At 26.4% G+C, this 19,694-nt stretch overlaps 2 protein-coding genes across 2 annotated transcripts; both read left to right on the forward strand.

The window, feature by feature from the left end:
* The first annotated feature begins 3,532 nt into the window (after positions 1-3,532).
* LOC137811703 (large ribosomal subunit protein eL33y) lies at positions 3,533-5,549 on the forward strand. Its single transcript, XM_068613533.1, has 5 exons — positions 3,533-3,685; positions 4,165-4,200; positions 4,317-4,545; positions 4,626-4,668; positions 5,340-5,549. The coding sequence occupies exons 1-4, from the start codon at positions 3,654-3,656 to the stop codon at positions 4,665-4,667; spliced, it is 339 nt and encodes a 112-aa protein (XP_068469634.1). The 5' UTR covers positions 3,533-3,653; the 3' UTR covers position 4,668; positions 5,340-5,549.
* A 9,984-nt stretch (positions 5,550-15,533) lies between these two features.
* On the forward strand, positions 15,534-18,730 carry LOC137809727 (protein RGF1 INDUCIBLE TRANSCRIPTION FACTOR 1-like). The gene is made up of 4 exons (XM_068610817.1): positions 15,534-15,797; positions 17,514-17,588; positions 17,761-17,901; positions 18,265-18,730. Exons 1-4 carry the CDS (start codon positions 15,582-15,584, stop codon positions 18,424-18,426), a joined length of 594 nt encoding a protein of 197 aa, XP_068466918.1. The 5' UTR covers positions 15,534-15,581; the 3' UTR covers positions 18,427-18,730.
* Positions 18,731-19,694: the final 964 nt, after the last annotated feature.

A 19,694-nucleotide genomic window follows, 5' to 3' on the forward strand; every position in this document is an offset into this window, starting at 1 on the left:
TGTAATTCAAAAGCTTTTTTTCATGCAAAAATTGACTTCTTGATTGTGCAATCCAAAAGTTTTTTACATCAAAAAATGATTTTCAAATTGTATAATTTCAAAGTCATTTTTAAAGACAAAATGAGAATTTTTATATTTGTGAGGTGTAGAAATAAAATATAGGGATGAAAAAAGAAATCACTGGTAGATACATCAAAGAAGCATCAAACATGATCAAACTTTGTTTATGTCTTGAGTGTAGAATGCAAAAACAAAAAAGTAATTTCAGCAAAGTTTGAACACTAAAAAACTTTAAACTACATTTTCACCTTATTTACAATCATGCAAAGTATATTGCAAGTTAGTTTTTTATGTTATCGAGGTTATATATAACACTACATTTTGTATTATAGAACATTAGACCAATAATAATAAATGCTTTTCATTTCAAGTAATTATTTTAATTGGCCATCCAAACATTTATTTAACTAAATTAATCTTTAGACGTTTACCAATTTTTTATAAGCTTCACCAATTTTAGACCATTGAAAGGATAAATATACTATTTAGTTATTTAAATGGCTTGTATTGTAAAAAATATCATTAGAAACTAATTGAATAATTATTTAATTCTAAGAGAACAAATTAGAGAGTTTACTTGGAATTTAACCATTTGGACTTTGAAAAGTGAAATATGAGAGAGAAGAGTAACTTTGACGCTTGATATTGGAGAGTTGAGTAATTTTGGAATAAAGTCTGAGGGTTGTTAGCATCTCATCATTGAAGCAAATGTTCATTGAAAGTTAGATTATATGGTGCCATTGAAGAAATAGAAAGTTAGAGTTTTAGTTTTTTTGCTTCATTGTGCCACTTTGCGTGCTAGGTGATGATCCAATTAATGTCATTCAATCTAATTTAATAGAAGAGACTGAATTGCTCATTTTAAATACTTTAGAACTACTCTGATTTTTTTAAAATATGGGCACAAAATTGAATAAAGTCATAAAATGTTGGTAAAAAAAGGGTAATTATATCTACAAAAATATAATATTATTTGTTATCATCAACATTATATGTGTCTTTGATTAGACTACCATATTAAGAATTGCGTTTAAAAATGTTGCTTAAAGAAGACACACACATTTAATGTTGCAAGGAGAATATTTAATGTGTTTACGTGCTTGAACATGGTTAAATGCAAGACAAAGAAGATGAAGGATACAAAACCTCACGATAACACCAAAACAAATTACAACAAATATTTCTTCTCAATTATAAATGTGGAAGATCTATGTGAAGAAAAAAAGTTTGATGATGACAACATTTACAAAAAATATCTTAGCATTCTTGTGTTTTTAAGCAGTCCCTAACTTTAAGATTGTGAGAAAGTGCATTGTCTGTGTTCATAACAATGTAGAAAAGTGCACTTAAACTTGTGGTTGTCTTAGGATGTTAAATCTCTTTTAGTGAGCCAAATCCATGATTTTTTGGATCACAAACTTTGCTTAACAAAGTCTTTTAGCTAAGAGTAGTTGGGTTCAAAGAATATCCATGCTTAGCGAGAAGTGGTTGTATCTAAAGAATACTTGTTGTAGCTAGGAGAGATAGTGTCCAAAGAATACTTGTTGTTTAGTCGAAAGTGTTTGGGTACAAATAATACTTATTTTTAAACTTGCAACATTAGTATGCATTAGTGAAGCCTTGATCGTGTTGATTATGACTGGACATAATTTGTGTTATCAAACGAACGGGTACAAAAATAACTTATGTAAATCTCTCTCAACTCGTATATTTTTATATTACATGTTATTAATCTACAACTAATATAAGGAGAGTTTTGTGAAAATAAGTTTTAAAAAGCATTTTTGACAGTGCGTTTGTCTTGTTGAACTTGCATCTAATGATTTTTGTCAAACACATCTCTTACGAAAAATAACTTAATAGTGAATATGTCCACTTCACACTTTGTTTGTTCAATCATATCATACACTATTTTGTGAATTGTTTTCAAAAATCTTAAATACATAATTCAATCATATATTTTTTTATATATTTCACATAGTTTCACATATAAAAATGTCATAAAGTCATCAACTATGTTTGATCCTTATAATAGAGTTTTACAATGAAAAAAACACCTTACATGCATGTGTTTCCATTCTTTACTACATTTAATTAGACAAAGAGATTTTCTAACTTTTATTTGTGTGTTTATTTTATATAATTCAGTACATTTTTAAATATATTTGAAGTTGTTTTAGTGATCATTGCCTATTAAAGAGTTTTGAAATATTGTTTTCATAAGTTTTTTAAGAGAAGTACACCAAATTAAGTAATTACACTGTGAGTTTATGCTATTTTAATTTTTAAGATACATTTTCATTTTGTAAAATTAATGTTTTCATTTATATTTTTAAGATCTTCAATACTTTTTTTCTATTACTTTATTAATTTGTTCCTAAATTACTATTTACTTAAATTTATTTTTAAGTTAAGAATAAATTTATTGATTTTGTGATATTAGTTTTTAAAATTCAATCTTTTATTAAGTATTTGTAAATTCAAATATTTTAATGAGAGAAAAAAAAGTGAAGTCAAGGTCTTTGTGACAATTATCACCATAATTGTATTAATGCACTTTTTGTTATGTTCTATATTTTATCACCAACTTTTTAATATTTTGTGCTTTAATTTTCAAAATTCAGACACATTATTATGATACAAGAAGTGAATGAAAAAGGATATTCATGATATATACTATTCTAATTGGTATTTAGAAAGAAGAGGGCATGTGAATAACTAAACTTGATTTTGTTGTAATTGTCTTCAATATCAAATTTGGTTGTCCTGTCACAAGTTTCACCGGTAGTAATGTTATTGTTTTTGAGTCCTTTAAGTCATTATTTTGTCATGTTAACATGAGAATTGCGCCACCTTGTAAAAAATCTATAAATAACAAGAACAAGAGAAACAAGTAAGGTTGAGATTCAAATCCCAATCAATATTTACTCACATAACATATTTTCAATGATCACGTACTACAAAAGTTCATTATTTATACAATGAGTAATAAATGAAATGAGAAGAAAATAATTTGGAAGACGAGAAAAGTGTGTATGTTGAATCAACAAAATTGAAAAGGCAATGCTCTATTTTCATTTATTTATTTAGTTTGAAAGAGAAAATAAATGAAACTATATTTTTTTTATGAAGACACAGATTTATTATTTTTCATTTCAACTTAACCAAACAAAACATAAATGTTATAAGAAGATGAAATATTTAATTATACAATTTAATCTTGAACGTGATCATTATACAATTTAAGTTCCACATGTTTATGATATTTTTAATAAAATATATTTTCATTTATGTATTTAAATCTTTATAGGCACCCACCATTTCCCCATATGTTTCATAGTGCATATATAAATACATTTGTTATGTCCTTAAACACAAATCAATTAATATGTGCTAGAAACCAACCGGGCTTAGAAGTCATTGGGCCGAAACAAGGTGGGCTGGTTTATCATTAAAACCCGACACTGTAAGCTCCTTGAGAGCTTTTCTTATAAAAACCCTAAAAACCCAATTCTTTGATTTTTAGGGTTACGCCGCAGTATCGCTGTTTGTGTCGGTATCGTCGCGTGTGTCAGCTGCAGCTAGCAACGAAAATGGTGAAGGGACGCCAAGGAGAGCGCGTTAGGTATTCCTTCAACACTTACCATTTCCACAAGCTTTAGGTTTCGCCCATTGCGCAATTTTCCGCTCTATCTTCAACACTTACCATTTTTCTTTTCTTTCGAAACTCCATTCATAATTTTGTTTACATTCGTTTCCTTATTCCTTAGAACGGTTGGTTTGTTATTATAACCATGAGAGATCTTGGAAGTTGAAGGGTTTGGTCTATTGATGATTGTTGGAATTTGAATGTAGTCACTGTTACAACTGCTACTGGTTTTGTTGGTTAATCACAGTGAAATATGTATGATATGTAAAAATTAATTAAGTGATATTTTTTACAGGGAGCAAGATAAATTAATTTAAATACTAGTTTTTGTCGTTGTAGTAATTCAGAATTTATTCGCTGCTGTATATATTTATTTTGCTATTTATCCATCCGTGGATGACTGCATGACTTCTAGTTGAAATTAACATAACACTCCTTTTTGCCTTTTGTTTTAGACTCTATGTGAGGGGTACAATTCTTGGATACAAAAGGTAAATGCTTCTTGCCTTGTTACTTTTATTATTATTATTTTGCTTCCCCATTTCCTTGTTAGTTTAATTACCCTGGAAAATATATGTTTAATAATTAACTCCGTGATTCTTTTCAGGTCCAAGTCAAACCAGTATCCCAACACATCCCTGATCCAAATTGAGGGAGTGAACACCAAAGAAGAAGTAGGGTGGTATGCTGGCAAGAGAATGGCCTATATTTACAAGGCTAAGGTGAAGAAGAATGGAAGCCACTACCGCTGCATTTGGGGTAAGGTTACAAGGCCTCATGGAAACAGTGGCGTTGTTCGTGCAAAATTCAAGTCAAACCTTCCACCCAGATCAATGGTAATTATTTGGCAGCACTTTTTTTTATGATGTCGTGTTTTTACTGGTATTTGATATTTTTGAGTTTTGATGCATTACAGGGAGCACGAGTTAGAGTGTTCATGTATCCAAGCAACATCTGAGGTAATTAGTTTGTCATTTGTCTTTTTGCTCCATATTTGGAAGCATTCCTGTTATATTTCATGGCTTATGTCAATTGATGGACATCATCTTTGAATCTCAGATATGATTCCTTGCATACATATGAATTATTGATTTGTTGTACATCATTGCCTTACTTGTTCTCTTGTTTTTCCTTTTAGATTTACTCTCTTATAAGTTGCTTATAAAATATAAAAAGTTATAATACAATATTTGTACCCTCATGCTAGCTAAAAGAATAACCTATATTGCAATGTAAAATGGTAAATGTAATATACATTTATGGCTTTGTATATCTGCCCGTTTTATGGTGTAAGAATGGACAAGGATTTGTGGGAGACAGGGTTTATTGTTTGGAATGCTATTATAAGATTATGAAATTTGTTGATTTACATTTGTTTATAATGATGTTTTATGTAATTTTAGAAAGTTGTCTGGCTTATGGTATAACTAATTTTTTGATGTTAGTAGTCATTAGTTGATTATATAAAGTGAAGATGAATCCTCTTAAGATTTATCCATGTGGTCAGATGTTTTGGGATGTATTATTTACGGTTTGTTATGAATTTGATGTAATCTATACTACTTACCTGTTTGTGTTTTATTACTTTGTATTATATTGCCCTTATTGTACATGGATTTTTTTGTTGCAGATACAAGAGGGAAGTCGCTCAGTAGAATTCAAAGCTTATTTGTAGGCACAAGGATTTTTGTTTTATCTTTCGATAATTTTGTTACCTGTCAACTTTTGAGAATTATCTTTACGGTTTAGATTTCATGGGACCGAATGGTTTTATCCGTTATCTTGCCTATTGTCTATGAAGATTATGTATTCGTTGCTATGAAGTGTGTGGATTTATTTACCTCCAAAAGCTTACATTTTTTTCAGTCATATCACATTTTAAGAGTTTGCCAAGTATAATTTAAGTTTTGACTGGGTAATTTTGCTTAGCTTTTCGTTTTTGGATAACTTTTAGTATAGTGTTTTGATTAGTACAGATGAGATGAATACGATTGTTGAAAATAAAAGGTACAAGTGGAAATAATAAATTATAAAAGTAAAGTTAACAATGTTCGTCCATAATGATTTTTTTGGAAGAATAGAGAAATAATTAGATATTAACTAAAGCAGATTATTGTCTTAATTGATTTATCATTTTTAAAATTATTTTTTCTCCTTAGAACATGTGTTTTATTTTGGCATAATGTTTGGGTGGAACAATTTAGCATCTTCGAATAACGGGGCAGTGGATTTACTGTAGCGTGCCGGTTGTTTTGAATGAAAATTAAAAATAATATGGAATAATAATTCTGGCTGTATGTGATGATCTTCATATGTAGCAATGCAATTTTTTTATTACTTTTTATAAATGTAGGTTCTTAATTTTAGGTCGGTTGAGATTATAACTCATGTAGCTTTATTAATTTCTGAAAATTATATTACATTTTGAAATAGGTTTGGTAAGAGTAGATACACGTTCTGATATGGTTTAAGAAATTTAATTATGCAAGTTACCCTTCTTAAAATGGCTTAACTTTCTTTGAATTCCTTTACTTATGAGTTGGTTTTCCTAGTGGAGTTTGATTTTATTGTTAGTTTACTTTTTGTTGGTTTGACATTTTGCCATTAAAAGTAATACAAGAAGAAAGCTTCCAAGCTTTAGGTATGTTATGGAGTAGTTTTAAGTTTATTTGGGCCTTAAAGAAGTTTTGTTCTAAGGTTTCTAAACCTTTTAGAAGAATTTACATCATTTCAATCATATTGGTAAGAGATACACCATCCTTCATAGTGAACGAATTGTATTCACTTACTCACTTACGAGGGTGATAACTTTTTTTAGTTATACAACTTTATTTTTGTCGTAGTAAGAAGTTCCAAACATCTTTATTTGTGTTGAATTGGTAAACTTTTTTTCTATTCATGTCGCAGTGATGAGTCATAATTGATAATGCCTGAATTTTATATACATCTAATGTGATTCTTCCAACACAGATAGAGTTTTCTTCTAGAAATGCAGGTGGCCTGGTGAGAAATCCCCTAGAAAGTTATAAGATGTCATTTTATTCTCTCATGTTTTGATATTTTCTTATTAAGTTTTGATATTTTCTTATTAAGTGTTCAATCCTTATAAGACTAAGTTTTGCTATTAATTGTCAAAACATGTCAAATATATAAAAATGAAGAGCTGAAATGACTATTAAATTTATTTCACATTCGCAAGGGTAATACTTATTAGATTTTACCATCAAAATATGCTTTTCTAAAAACAACTTCTTCAAATGTTAGATGACAAATTAATAATATGTAATTGAAAGACTTAATAGTAAGAGAAAAATTTATGCTTAGTATTTTTATAGTCATCAGGACTTTCATTTATGCTGGATTTGAATGAGCCTATTGATGTATAAGAAGATTTAAAAAAATTATCTTCAAGCAATCTAGACTATTAGTTCTTGATCTATGATCCATCAAAAAAATTAATATTATAAATACAATTAAGTATTATTTAGATCTTAGTTACTTGTGTCAAAACAATTAATTATTATTTGGAACAACAATCACTATTATTCAAAATTTTGAATATTTTTTGGAAGAACAACCTTAGTCAAAACTTTAAATATTATTTAAAAAAATAATCATTGACCAAAACACTTAATTTATTAGGAATGTGATATTAAATCATACGATTGTTGACTAAAAAAGATGTTACATCCTAATATAGATACAAAATATTATTTATAAACTAGATTTTTCAAGTCTTATATACTTAAGTGGTCGTAAGATTGTTTTTGAGTAAACTTCTTCAATGGTTTTTTCTATTTATAAAGTTTGAGAAAATGAATGTTGTAAAACTGTTTTGATCCATCTTAAGACTTTGGGTTGGTTTTTCAGTTGTGTATGTCTCTGCAAACATTGAGGGTTACAATAAATGCTCTTTATGTAATATTTAATTTAAACTTCTACATAACAAAAATCATAATCTTAACATAACTTATCATGCATTGGTTGAGTATCTTTTTAACTCTTTGTGAGAAAAGTTAGGACACTATGGGAGGCTAATGGAAGGTGAGAGATTATCTTTTAAGAGAAACTAATGATATAGAAAAAAAGAAGAGTTATTCAAGAAATATTATGATGTTGACTTTTTTTAAATCTTCTTGATAATCAAATAAATGAACATTCTATACAAAATATAATATATGTATTTACAAGTTAAAAATATATTATAAAATACTGAAGACAATACCTTATTATCTATCTTAAGAATAATATATATTTTAAGAATGAGTGCATAAGGTTGTAAGGGCTACAATCTTTATTGACATGAAATATTTATGTTTATTGTGATTTGATATTTTCATATTTTTAATATTTATTATAAAATGATTTAATCAAAATTACTTTAAAGTAAAATTACGTCTATTGATATTCTAATAACTTAAGTTCAGTTAGCTTACTAGGACAACATTTTGTTTCTCTAGTTTCTTGAATGAGACAAATAGGAGTCCTATCTAAACAAAAAAAATTAATAAAAATTAATAAATTTAAATTCAATATATTTAAGTTTTTAAAAAATTTATCTATTCAACAAAACTATAAGAATTCGTAGCTTCTTCCATTCATAATAAATAAGAGAAATTATGTTAAATAAATTTTAATCATTTTGTTTTTATTTTATTTTATTTTATTTAATGTAGCCAGTTAACATAAAATAAAACTATCCAATACATCCCATTAAACTAGGACTTTCATACTTTTATCATTTGTTAATTTTAATTAGTTTTTATTTGAATAGTAAGGTTTAATGATAAACATAATAAAATGTTTCAAGCTGAATTAAATTCAGAGATTATTCTTACTTCCTCTTTTGAACTTGTTCCCGTTATATCTAATATTCTTTCTTTTATTTTCCCATGTCTATCAAACAAATAACCATTGACATGTGAGAAGAACCTGTTATGGAAGGAGTCATGAACACTCATTTTTTTTTTTAATTACTTAAGACCAATCAATGAATTTTTAAAGTATCATTGTTTATTTCAAAAGAGTTGGTATGATTTGAAATAGTTCAAATTTCATTAAAAATATTAAATCATATTAAAATTAATATACTTATTGTAATTACACTTATACTAAATATTATTATTATTGATAATACGTGTAATTGATAATGTTAAATATGTATATTTTTAAATTAAAACTATCGAAATGTTATTTGATATTCACTATATTAAATGATAGATTGAACAAATGAATTTAGCTTTTGATGTATACTGAAATGTTAAAACATTTAATTATAATAATTTGATGGATTATAAAAATATAAAATGAGTTTTCATAAATTATATTAAATTAAATATTTTCTATAAGTTTCCCATAATTTTTTTTTTCACGAAGATGCAATATTAAGGAAAGTCGTGAATAGAAGATATGAATATGAAAATATAAACACTCAAATACAGTAAAATATGAATGTCCCTTAGTCAATTAATTTAATAATTATAGAATGTCATTATTAGTATCTATCTAATGTAATATACATATAAAAGAATAAGAAACATCTATTCTTCTTACCATTTTTTTATATGGTATCAGAGTCATTTTCGAACCTATCCTAGCGATCATTTGTTGGGTTTATCAGGCCACCCGCCATCGGGCCGTTATCGGACCACCCATAACATATATCTCCACGCACGAGTTGCACCACATTGAGCCGGTTTTATGGGGTTGAGTTAAGCTTAAAAGTCACTTCTTAACCGGTCCAATTACGCCCGATAGCTGGTGGCACGATAAGTTTAACAAACACTCGTTAAAATAAACTTTAAATGGCTTTGATACCATATTAAGAAGTGAACTTTAATCTTAACTCAACCCCATAAAATCGGTTTATGAGGTGAAGTTTGCACGTACTTGTATAAAATAAAATGTTCTAAAGTGGGATCTCCAACACCATACTTGAATTTGAGTGCTATGTTTAATTTTTTTTTAGTTTTCTTTATCTGTTTTGAGTGCTATGTACCCACCCGGAAGATACTCTCAACTTTGCTAAATAATTTTTTAAGGCATAATGGCTCAAATAGCTTCCATTTCGTGTGTAAGTTTTGATATAACACAAGGAGAATATTAATTTATGAAAGAGAGTGGTTTTCAACTTTGGCTCCAGAAATTATCACACATACATTATTGCTTTGTTCCAAGCCAATTATTTTAACAAAACTTGGAATGTTTCGAAGGGAAAGCCAAACACAACTAGCAAAAGATAGCAGTTTGACACAAAAAGATCAATATTGTTAGCATCGGATTCTTTGTGAACAAGTTTTTTATGTTTGTCATGTTTGTGAGTGATCCATAGATTCTAGGTTAGAAAAGTTCATAAATTTTTCTTGTTTATAATAATCAGGAAGTGGTACCTTAGTTTAAAGAATGTGTTTCCACCTGAGTGTGTGGCAAATAGTATGATTTGAAAATGAAAAGAAATAAGTGACACACAACCCAAATAGGTAGACAGCAACACTGCAATTGGGTGTTTTGAGTCATTCGATAAATAAAATATATAACCCATTTTAGTATTTCAACGAAGTTAAAGAATATATATATATGGAAACATTTGTTATTGTGTTGGTGTATTATATTATAAAGAAAATAATTTTGATATGTAGAAAATGAAATGGAACAGGGATAAGCCATTGATGGTGCTTACAATTATTACAGATACATATGAATGTGGGAGGTTTGGGTCTTATAAGGAACCTTTGAAACTCAGAAAAAGATTTAATAAGAGACAGTCTCAGTACACGACTGTTGCATGTATGTCTATAGAATAAGTACCATAAAATAATACTCAATTTTTCATAACAATACTAAATAATACTATTGCTTAATTTATTTTCAATAAGTTTTGGATTATTCCAAAAATAAATAAGACTGTGAAAAGAAGATTCTTCCAAAAGTATAAGAGTGATACTAAAGAAGATTGATTCTCAAAACAACTGTGTTAATTATCAGATCAATTATCTTCAATTTACATAATATTGAGAATTAATAGTTAGGTTTATACTTAAAAAAAATTACTGAATAGAAGTTAATTTTAAAGATAATAAATATTATTAAATCAGAATTAATTTTAAATATAAAAATAATTAATTATTATATTAACTAAATTAGATATTATTTTAAAAAAGATTAATGATATTTAAAATAATTTCTATTATTAATAAATTTATAAATTAATTTTTAAAATATTATTTAATTTAATTAATATAATCATTAATTATTTTTTATTTAATGATTTTTTTTCTAGTATTAAGAGTTAAAATGTTATTTTTTAAATCTCTTTTTATATGATAAAAACGCTTTTTTTTTATCATTATCATCAGTTTTACCTCTAGATCAGAAATTAAATATCAAAACTAATTTTAGTGACAAGCAAATGTACCATTTAATATCTGTTTATTTAAGCCAAAGTTTGAGATTTTTATTTTCGGTGTTCCAATAAGAGTCATACATGATTTATTTGTTAGATTTGAGTTCGATAATAAGAATTCATCATAGGTTAGACCTCAAAACTATGTTAAGGAAATTTATTACAATTTTTTTAGCTTATTTAATCAACTGATATACTCTTGATTATATGTAATTATTATTATTATTATTATTATTATTATTATTATGGTGATGAGAATTTATTTTTTTCTCAAATTTTACCATTAAATTTTTATTTTGTTTTATATTTCTACACTCATATTTTTTACCAACATATTTTATTATATTCAAATTTAATTTTAATAGAATTATAAATATATATTTTTAAAATACAAGTAAATATAAATATAAATAAAATAAAAAATATGAGTATTATTTTATTATTAACATAAAGATGTAGTGAATGTAATTTTCCATAATTTAAATCGTTCAACTTTAATTTATAACAAATAATCAATTTCTCTACTTTAAAATTCAAATTTTAATCTTCATAATTTTAGTTAATATGTTATTTTTAAATAAAACAATAAAAATGAATTATATTTTATTAAAAATGTAAGAAAGACAGGTATAATTTTATTAAAAGTATCAAGAAAATTATAAAATAAAAACTAATTTTAGAAATTAAAATTAATTAATCACTATTTTAACTAAATTAGATATTGTTCGAGAGACTACAACAATTATTGATATCTAGAATAATTTCTTTTATTTTAGGTACCAATTTTAGAATCTAATTAGTTGGTAGTTAAAACTTTGGTAGTTAATTATATATCAATTTCAAAACTATTTATTAATAATAAAAATTACTTTAGATACCAATAAGTTTTAAGATAATATCTAATTTAATTAATGTAGTGACTAATTATGTTTTTCCATAGTTTTAAAAATAGAAAAATATGTTAATATGATTTTATTAAAAACTTAAGGAAAAGAAATATCTATCTTTAAATAGAAGGAGTGTAAGTTTATTTAATGTAATTTAAAAAGGCAAGAGCAATTTTTCAAAATAAAAAATTAATGCTATGCATATAATGTTAATTTGTTAAACTGTAAGTAATCAAACATATAATTAAACCATTAAGTTTTTAAGTAGTGATAGTTCAGAAGTCCAATTAAGTAAAAGAAAAAAAAAAGATTGAAATAATGTGAAAATTATAAGTGTAATGATTTAACTATAGAATGAAAAAAAAGTTGAATATTTTAGTAAAGAAATATTTGTAACAACCTGTCTCTATTATGTTGAATGATAGACTGCAAAGTAATTGTAGAATGAAACGTCCTATACATAAATAATGTAAAGTTCTGACATTGAAAGAAACAATGTATATAATTTGACCACTATGATTGATTCCATGGTACAAATCAATTTTACCATACGTACTCATGTACAAAATAAATTGTTAATTTTAAAATTTTACATTCTTCTATTAACCTTTATTACGTGCAATATATAGATAAATTTTAGAAACCTTATATAAAAACTAATATAAGTATTTTTCAGCTACATTACAGCTTTTTTTTTTGTTAAAATATTGCATATATGAGAACAATTCACTTATAAAAAAAACTATTATTAGTAACAAAAAGAAATCATTTTTTTTCATATAAATATTAATTAAGAGACTAAGAATTTATGTGATTCATTTTGATTCACAAATAAAATAGACTTGATATCATGTGCAATAAATACCTTGATAAGTCTTTGAACACATTAATTAAAATTAGATAATTTTAATATTTATGTTAAAAAGATAAAAATTTAAAATTGTTCTTACTTTTTTTTTATAAAAACTTTTGTGCTAGTATCACTATGCAACTTACCTTAAGAACAACAATTATCTATCATTACATAAAAACGTATTATTAAAGAAAAGAAAAAAAATATAAAAAAATATATATGCGGGACCAAAACACATATGTTAACAAAAACGATACATAGGTAGACTATACCTATTTATAAATAATTTTAAGAACAGACTAGATGGAAGACTATTATACCAATAAAAAGATTTTTTTTAATAAATCATAAATTAGTCAACTTATCATCACAAACATTCATTTTACGAAAAACATGAGTAACTTTAAATTTAATTTTCTCATAGTAATTAAGACAAGTATTTCATCGATTACGAAACATTAGTCTTAATAAATGCAAATTCTTCTTACTTTTTATATTTTAAATTTATGTTTCTTTTACTTTTATTATTTCTTTGATTCTAATTTAGTGAGAACATTGTTGAATAGAGGATGAGTTGAGATTGAAATGTCATTTTCTTAGACATTGTTTTTTGAATATGGGTAAATATTCAATTTGTAAATTGGATATGAGAACCAAAATATACATATACCCTAAAATTACTAAACTACTTTTAATTTTTAATTTTTAAGTAACCTAAAAAATTTATATTTTTTCATTGATTCTTAGTTTTGTTAATTATTTTTAGCAGACACATTTGATATTTTAACTATTTTCTATAATTATTTGACTTTTATCTAATTAGTATATTTTGATACATTATTATGTAATTATAATTTTTTTCTTGATAAGAATGCATATACAACATTTAACAACCATGTTAACAAAAAATAAATATGCTTATTTGTAAAGATATTTAGCATTGAAAAAAGAATGAGTATTCTTCAACATTCAATCTTTGAAATATCATACTTCTTTTATTATAATTTTTATAAAAATTACTTAATTAATATTTAAAATATATTACTATCAAAATATCAAACAATCAACACATTAAAATAAATATAATTATTAACTCGTTTTACAAATGACTAGCCAAAAGATTCCTACATATTTTCATAAATCTAAAAAAACCCTACACCAAAGACATTTTCTCTTAATAAATCTCAATTCAAAACAACAATTGCACTCTTACCTATGTAAGTCCTTAGTATTGCAATTTGACAAAATAACAATAATAAAACTTTTTCTCAACTAAAAAGTTCAGAGAATATAAGTTTTAAAAAGAAAATTATAAATGACACAGAAAATAAATGTTTAACATTTATTTATAAACTTTCTATTTTTTTATTAATTTAAAATTTATCTTTAAAATAAAATTAAATCTTAGGTATAAGTTTATTTGTGATTGATACACGTCATCTCTCCGCTAATATTATTAGATTTATTTTATTTATTGGCTGATGTAAGAGTTACTTCTGATGTGATGTTTGTTAGGATTCTTTTAATTAAGGTCAATGAGATTAATTTTAATAGATATGAACTATATATTTTTCTAGTTAAACTTTATAATAGTTATTTTAGTCTATGTAAATAAATTATTTTATCCACACCACTAACATGATTTAGTGGTCATTTTTATATTTAATAGTTCTTATATAATTATTGAAATAATCTATTTAAACAAGAATATTAAAGGTTAATAATTTTAAATTGTCTTACGAATTTGAAAAAAAAAATAAAAACTTAATTTTAATATATTTAAATTAGGTAAGAAAACATAATGACCGCACAATCCTGCGTGTCTTCTAACTGTATAATTATTTCCGTAAATTTGTTATTTTTTACAATAATTACGTTAAAATTATTTATTTTAGCTAATAGATTCAAAATGTAATATTTTTTTTTAATTTTTTATTATTATTATCAGAGATATTTAAGTATTTTATATTTTTATATAACCAAATAAAAAATTTATTTATTTTATTTTTCTTTCTTACCGATGAATTTAAAATCATATCACTTTATACTCTTCTTTCCTTCTCTTTCATTTATTTTCTTTCCTAAATTAAACAAAACCTTATTCTCCCTTGAGCTTAGAGCAGCCATTTCACTTGTAGGTTTGATTAATATTTTTTTTTTAAAACAAAATTAGTTAACAATCTTTAACTTTAGGTCTCTATTAATAAATATATTAATATTGTTTATTCAATGTGAAAACAATTAACAAGAGATAAGACACCAAAAGCAAAATTATAAATCAATTTTAATTAAAATTAATTTGGGCAATGATATATGTACCACCCAACTTTTTATACAACCACATTACAACTCCCAATACTATTATTTTAATACTATTTTATATTATTTAATTACAAATTTACTCTTTATTATATATATTTATTTATAAATTTATCACATCAAAGTGTTATACGACTCCAAAAATTCTCAAACTATAATTTTCTTAAATTAATAATGCCTCATTTAATTTCCTTCCATCCCAAATTTTTTTTTCATATTTTGTGTGCATATTTATCACCTATTATAATTTATATTTGGTTGATGGAAGTGAGAGTCTATTTAAAATTATGTTAATTTAAAATTAGTATCTATGAGTGAAAATAGATGTATATAGAGGATTGGTAATTGAATAGTGACATTAAGAGGAGTAGAACAAGAGAGAGAGAGGGAGTGGGTTTGGATCAAAGATCAATGAAGAGCAGTGGCTGTAGTGAAGCTTCATCTGGAGAAGGAAACATGAATGTGAAACCTGCATGGCTAGAGAGACTCATGGCTGAGACATTCTTTGGTGCTTGTGGGGTCCACCAGAATCAAAAGAAGAACGAGAAGAACGTCTTTTGCTTGCACTGCTACCTTAGCATCTGCCCCCACTGTCTCCCTTCTCACCCTTCCCATTCCCTTCTCCAGGTATCAGTCTAACTATCATCATCACCATCATATCACAATTCCACTTTCATATATAAATCAAACCTTATTCTTCAATCTTTAATCACTTTCTCCCACCAAGTTTCGATCTTCTTTTCATATACATGCTCACACCACTTCTCATCTTCTCACTTGCTATTTCTCAATTCATCATGAACTTCCTTCAATTTCTGTCCTACTCTTCTTTCAACTTCATTTGCATGTGCTGTTTTTGTGCTTCTCACTTGGATCTTGATTTGCATGTGCTGTATTTTATCTCACATTCAACTTTGAAGAATTTCTGATAGTGTTTCTTTGATTCTTCTGAGTTTTCTTTTTTATCTTTTGAAAATCAAGATGACTGTCACTCACTGAACCTTTCGAACTGTTTGGATAAACTCTTAGAAATGTTTAACATGAATCTTGTGGGGGTGTTTCAGAATTTTTTGCATCGATACAATCTAAGAGTGAACACTAAAATTCTGTATCAAATTTGTTCTACTCTAGCTGTTAATGAAGTTAAGTTAAGTTCACACAGTGTCTTACAAGAATCTGTTAGTGCAAGTTTATGCTTTGATGTCTTTTGTTTTTCCATTACAAAACACCTTTAAATTATTTCTTTGTTGAGAAGAGGAAGTGTGAGAGCAAGATCAGTTCTCTATGTTCATTTTGAAATTCTGGTGTCTAACTTGTTATAGGATTTTCTTTACATATGGTGAACTTTATTTTTGAAGTTTTGGTTTTCAAAATTGAATGTCTGTCTTCCTTGTTGATTAATGGATAACTAACAGTGTTGTCTGCATGTATTTATTGTTTTCACATATATAAATGTTTATGCATATATTTATACATGGTTTCCCAGAAAGGTCATCATGTCCTCTCTGATTTTCACTTGTTGGTTTTTGGTTTTTTTGACATAAATGGAATTATTATTTTTTTATCCATTTTCTCCTGTAAAGCTTTCTCAGCTGTTCCTTTCATTGAAAGCTAAAGGTTTGACCAAATTCTTTCCAATTCCCGTTGTGTCTCTGTAGTTTATTATTATTTGTATATGTTCCCGAAACTTCTTCTAAATACTACTATTCACCACACCCTCCCACAATTCTAATATATATTTAAGGTTTTATAGAAAAATGATTCTTTCAAGTTTGAACTTTATTTTCAAAACTGGTTTTAACCACAAATTCTTAGTATTGACAGAATTTTAAGGAACTATATGTTTGATTTGGCCTTGTCAGTCAGATGTTACATATTATTGCTTTTATGTTTTTTTTTTAAAAACTTTAACATGGTTCGTGGTTTTATTCATTAAATTAGAGTGGCTGATCAGATTCTAAACATGCTAATAGAGACAAAGTAGAATAACTCGAAGAGATAAATCGTTTAAATTTTTGTTTTCAAAATGTTCCATAGTAAAGTAGATTATAAGGTTCCTTCAAATGAATTAAGAAAGTATTTTTTTTCATAAATTAAAATTAATCATAAGAACTATTTTAAAAAATGGTTTTAGGTTGTATATAAACTAAAAATAATTAGTTTAAAATGAATTAATTATACAACAGTTTATTTATTTTATTTATCTTTTTAGTTCCCTTCAAAATTCAAATTGAACTATCTTTCAAAATTCAAATTGAAGTAAACGTGTGTAGATACATGCATGTTCATGTTCGTGCGTGTGAGATCGAAATACTAATGGAGGTTTTTAATGTGATTCTACAGGTGAGAAGGTATGTGTACCATGACGTGGTTCGATTGGGTGATCTAGAAAAGCTCGTCGATTGCTCCAATATTCAGGTCGGACAAAAATAACTCTTTTCAAGAAATTGCATAACGTTATACTGCCATTAAAAATTGCTTGAATTAAAGATTCACTAATTAGCAAGATTAAGAGGTAAAAGTGAAAGATGATGAGAATAATTAGACTGAGTTTAACTGAATTAACGATTTGGATTGGATTGGATGGCAGCCATACACCATTAACGGTGCCAAAGTGATATTCTTAAATCAGAGGCCACAGTCAAGGTCATTTAAAGGCACTGTCAACACTTGCTGCACTTGTGACAGGATTCTTCAGGAGCCCTTTCACTTCTGTTCTCTGTCATGCAAGGTTTTTGTCTCATGTCACTGTTTACCTCTCTCTCTTCCTTATTTTGTTCTTTGTCTATTGACTCTTGCAAACAAATTACCGGTCAAGATTCACTAACTTGTCAACACTTTATTTTAACTAAATACACCTTGCTTGGAACATATAAGCATTTTTAGTTTTTCACAGTACGACATTAAAACTTGAAATAAACAATGTTTGCAGCAGCTTTAATTGACGAGTTTAAAACCAGATAGATTTTTGAAGATGAAAAATGCGGCCCACAAAAAATAATTGTATGTAATTGCAGCAGGTTGTTCACATGGTATGTGATGTGAGGGTTTTGGGTTGTCAAGCATTATTGAATCTGATATTACATTTGTGCAGTTTGAGGGTCTAAGAGGTGATTGCTATACCCAATTTGTCCCCACTTCCTCTGAGGCTACCACTAGCATTGCCAACAACAACAACAAGCAGAACACAAATGGCTTCTTCATCTCTCTGGGAAGCAGAAGAAAGGGGGCTCCCCATAGAGCTCCTCTCTCTTAGCCAAAAAAAGAATGGCTTCATTAATTGACATTCAATTCTGAACAAATAAATCACTCTCAGTTTTTCACTCTTCACTCTGTACCCTTTCTATTGTTTGTTTCTGTTTCAGTTATGCACCGCACACCTGCATTCATTTCTACATTTTTTTCATTGCCATCTCAGCTGGTTATTCAAGCCGCTAATTTTGTGTTAAGATGGAATGAAATGTAGTCATTTTTAATGGCTGGTGTTTATGAAATACATTGTTCACCTATTGTCTCTTGTCTCTTACACTGCATCAAGAAGATCACGTTTTCTCTTTTCATTCTCAAAATTTTCAAACGAAGTCTCACAAAATAACTTTAACTAAAATATTAATAAATTTAAATTTTATATAGGAGCTCTAATTTGTGTTAAGTAGTATACGATAACTGCAAGTTTAGAAAATATTTTGTTACTACTGTATATAATCTAGATTCTTATCGGAAGAAGCTGTGTCTATGAAATAGAAGTAACATTTCCGTTTTCCTTAACCGATTCTTTGATACTTTTTTCACTATTTTTTAACATTCAAAATTTTAACATTTAATTGTCTTTGAATTATTATGGAACTATGATGATTCTTATTTTTTTTTTTAAATTATGGGAACTATGATGATTCTTTGATCTAGACCTTCTTTCTTAAATTTAGCATGTACATTTTTTATGATTATTTTTTTTTATTTTGATTCTATATGCAAAATTGCAAAGATTAGAGATTCATTTGGTTCTTTTTTTTTTTTTTATCGAATCTCTTCCCTAAAAACCAAATCAAATATTGTTGATTTTCAACTTATTGCTTCCAATCCATCTATATATACTCTTTACATCTATTACAATAATATTCTAACTTTTTAATATACAATATAAAAATATCAATGTTTATATTTCATTGAATTTAATTCCAATGAACTCAATTAGATTGTGAATATATTAAGTTTATTGAGATGTTGCATTACTAATAATGTGCCTTTTGTCATTTGTAAATTAAATAGTGTTGTCTCATCAAATAAACTTTATTTGTGATTGACATTTTTTTCATACATATTACAAATAGCCTCTATAAGACCATTTTGTTTTTTTTCTTTTAATTATTGAATACAATATTAAGAAATAATGTTAATCAAATAACTTAAAGAGTTTGTTTGGCAAAAAAAGCCTAATCTTTATATTTTATGCCCTTGCTTTGTTTCTTGAGAGGGATTGATACAACTTCTTCTCATATATATCTTTTCAATCTACATCTTCAA

This window comes from Phaseolus vulgaris, chromosome 2 (genome assembly GCF_000499845.2).
Source record: "Phaseolus vulgaris cultivar G19833 chromosome 2, P. vulgaris v2.0, whole genome shotgun sequence".
Lineage (NCBI taxonomy): Eukaryota > Viridiplantae > Streptophyta > Magnoliopsida > Fabales > Fabaceae > Phaseolus > Phaseolus vulgaris.

What these genes read in the sequence shown, in the direction of transcription:
- LOC137811703 (XM_068613533.1), top strand. Translation starts at nt 3,654, where the DNA reads ATGGTGAAGGGACGCCAAGGAGAGCGCGTTAG. An exon ending in ACAATTCTTGGATACAAAAG is followed by an intron (nt 4,201 to 4,316) that starts GTAAATGCTTCT and finishes GATTCTTTTCAG; the next exon opens with GTCCAAGTCAAACCAGTATC. An exon ending in ACCTTCCACCCAGATCAATG is followed by an intron (nt 4,546 to 4,625) that starts GTAATTATTTGG and finishes GATGCATTACAG; the next exon opens with GGAGCACGAGTTAGAGTGTT.
- LOC137809727 (XM_068610817.1), top strand. Translation starts at nt 15,582, where the DNA reads ATGAAGAGCAGTGGCTGTAGTGAAGCTTCATCTGGAGAAGGAAACATG. An exon ending in TCGATTGCTCCAATATTCAG is followed by an intron (nt 17,589 to 17,760) that starts GTCGGACAAAAA and finishes ATTGGATGGCAG; the next exon opens with CCATACACCATTAACGGTGC. An exon ending in TCTGTTCTCTGTCATGCAAG is followed by an intron (nt 17,902 to 18,264) that starts GTTTTTGTCTCA and finishes ACATTTGTGCAG; the next exon opens with TTTGAGGGTCTAAGAGGTGA.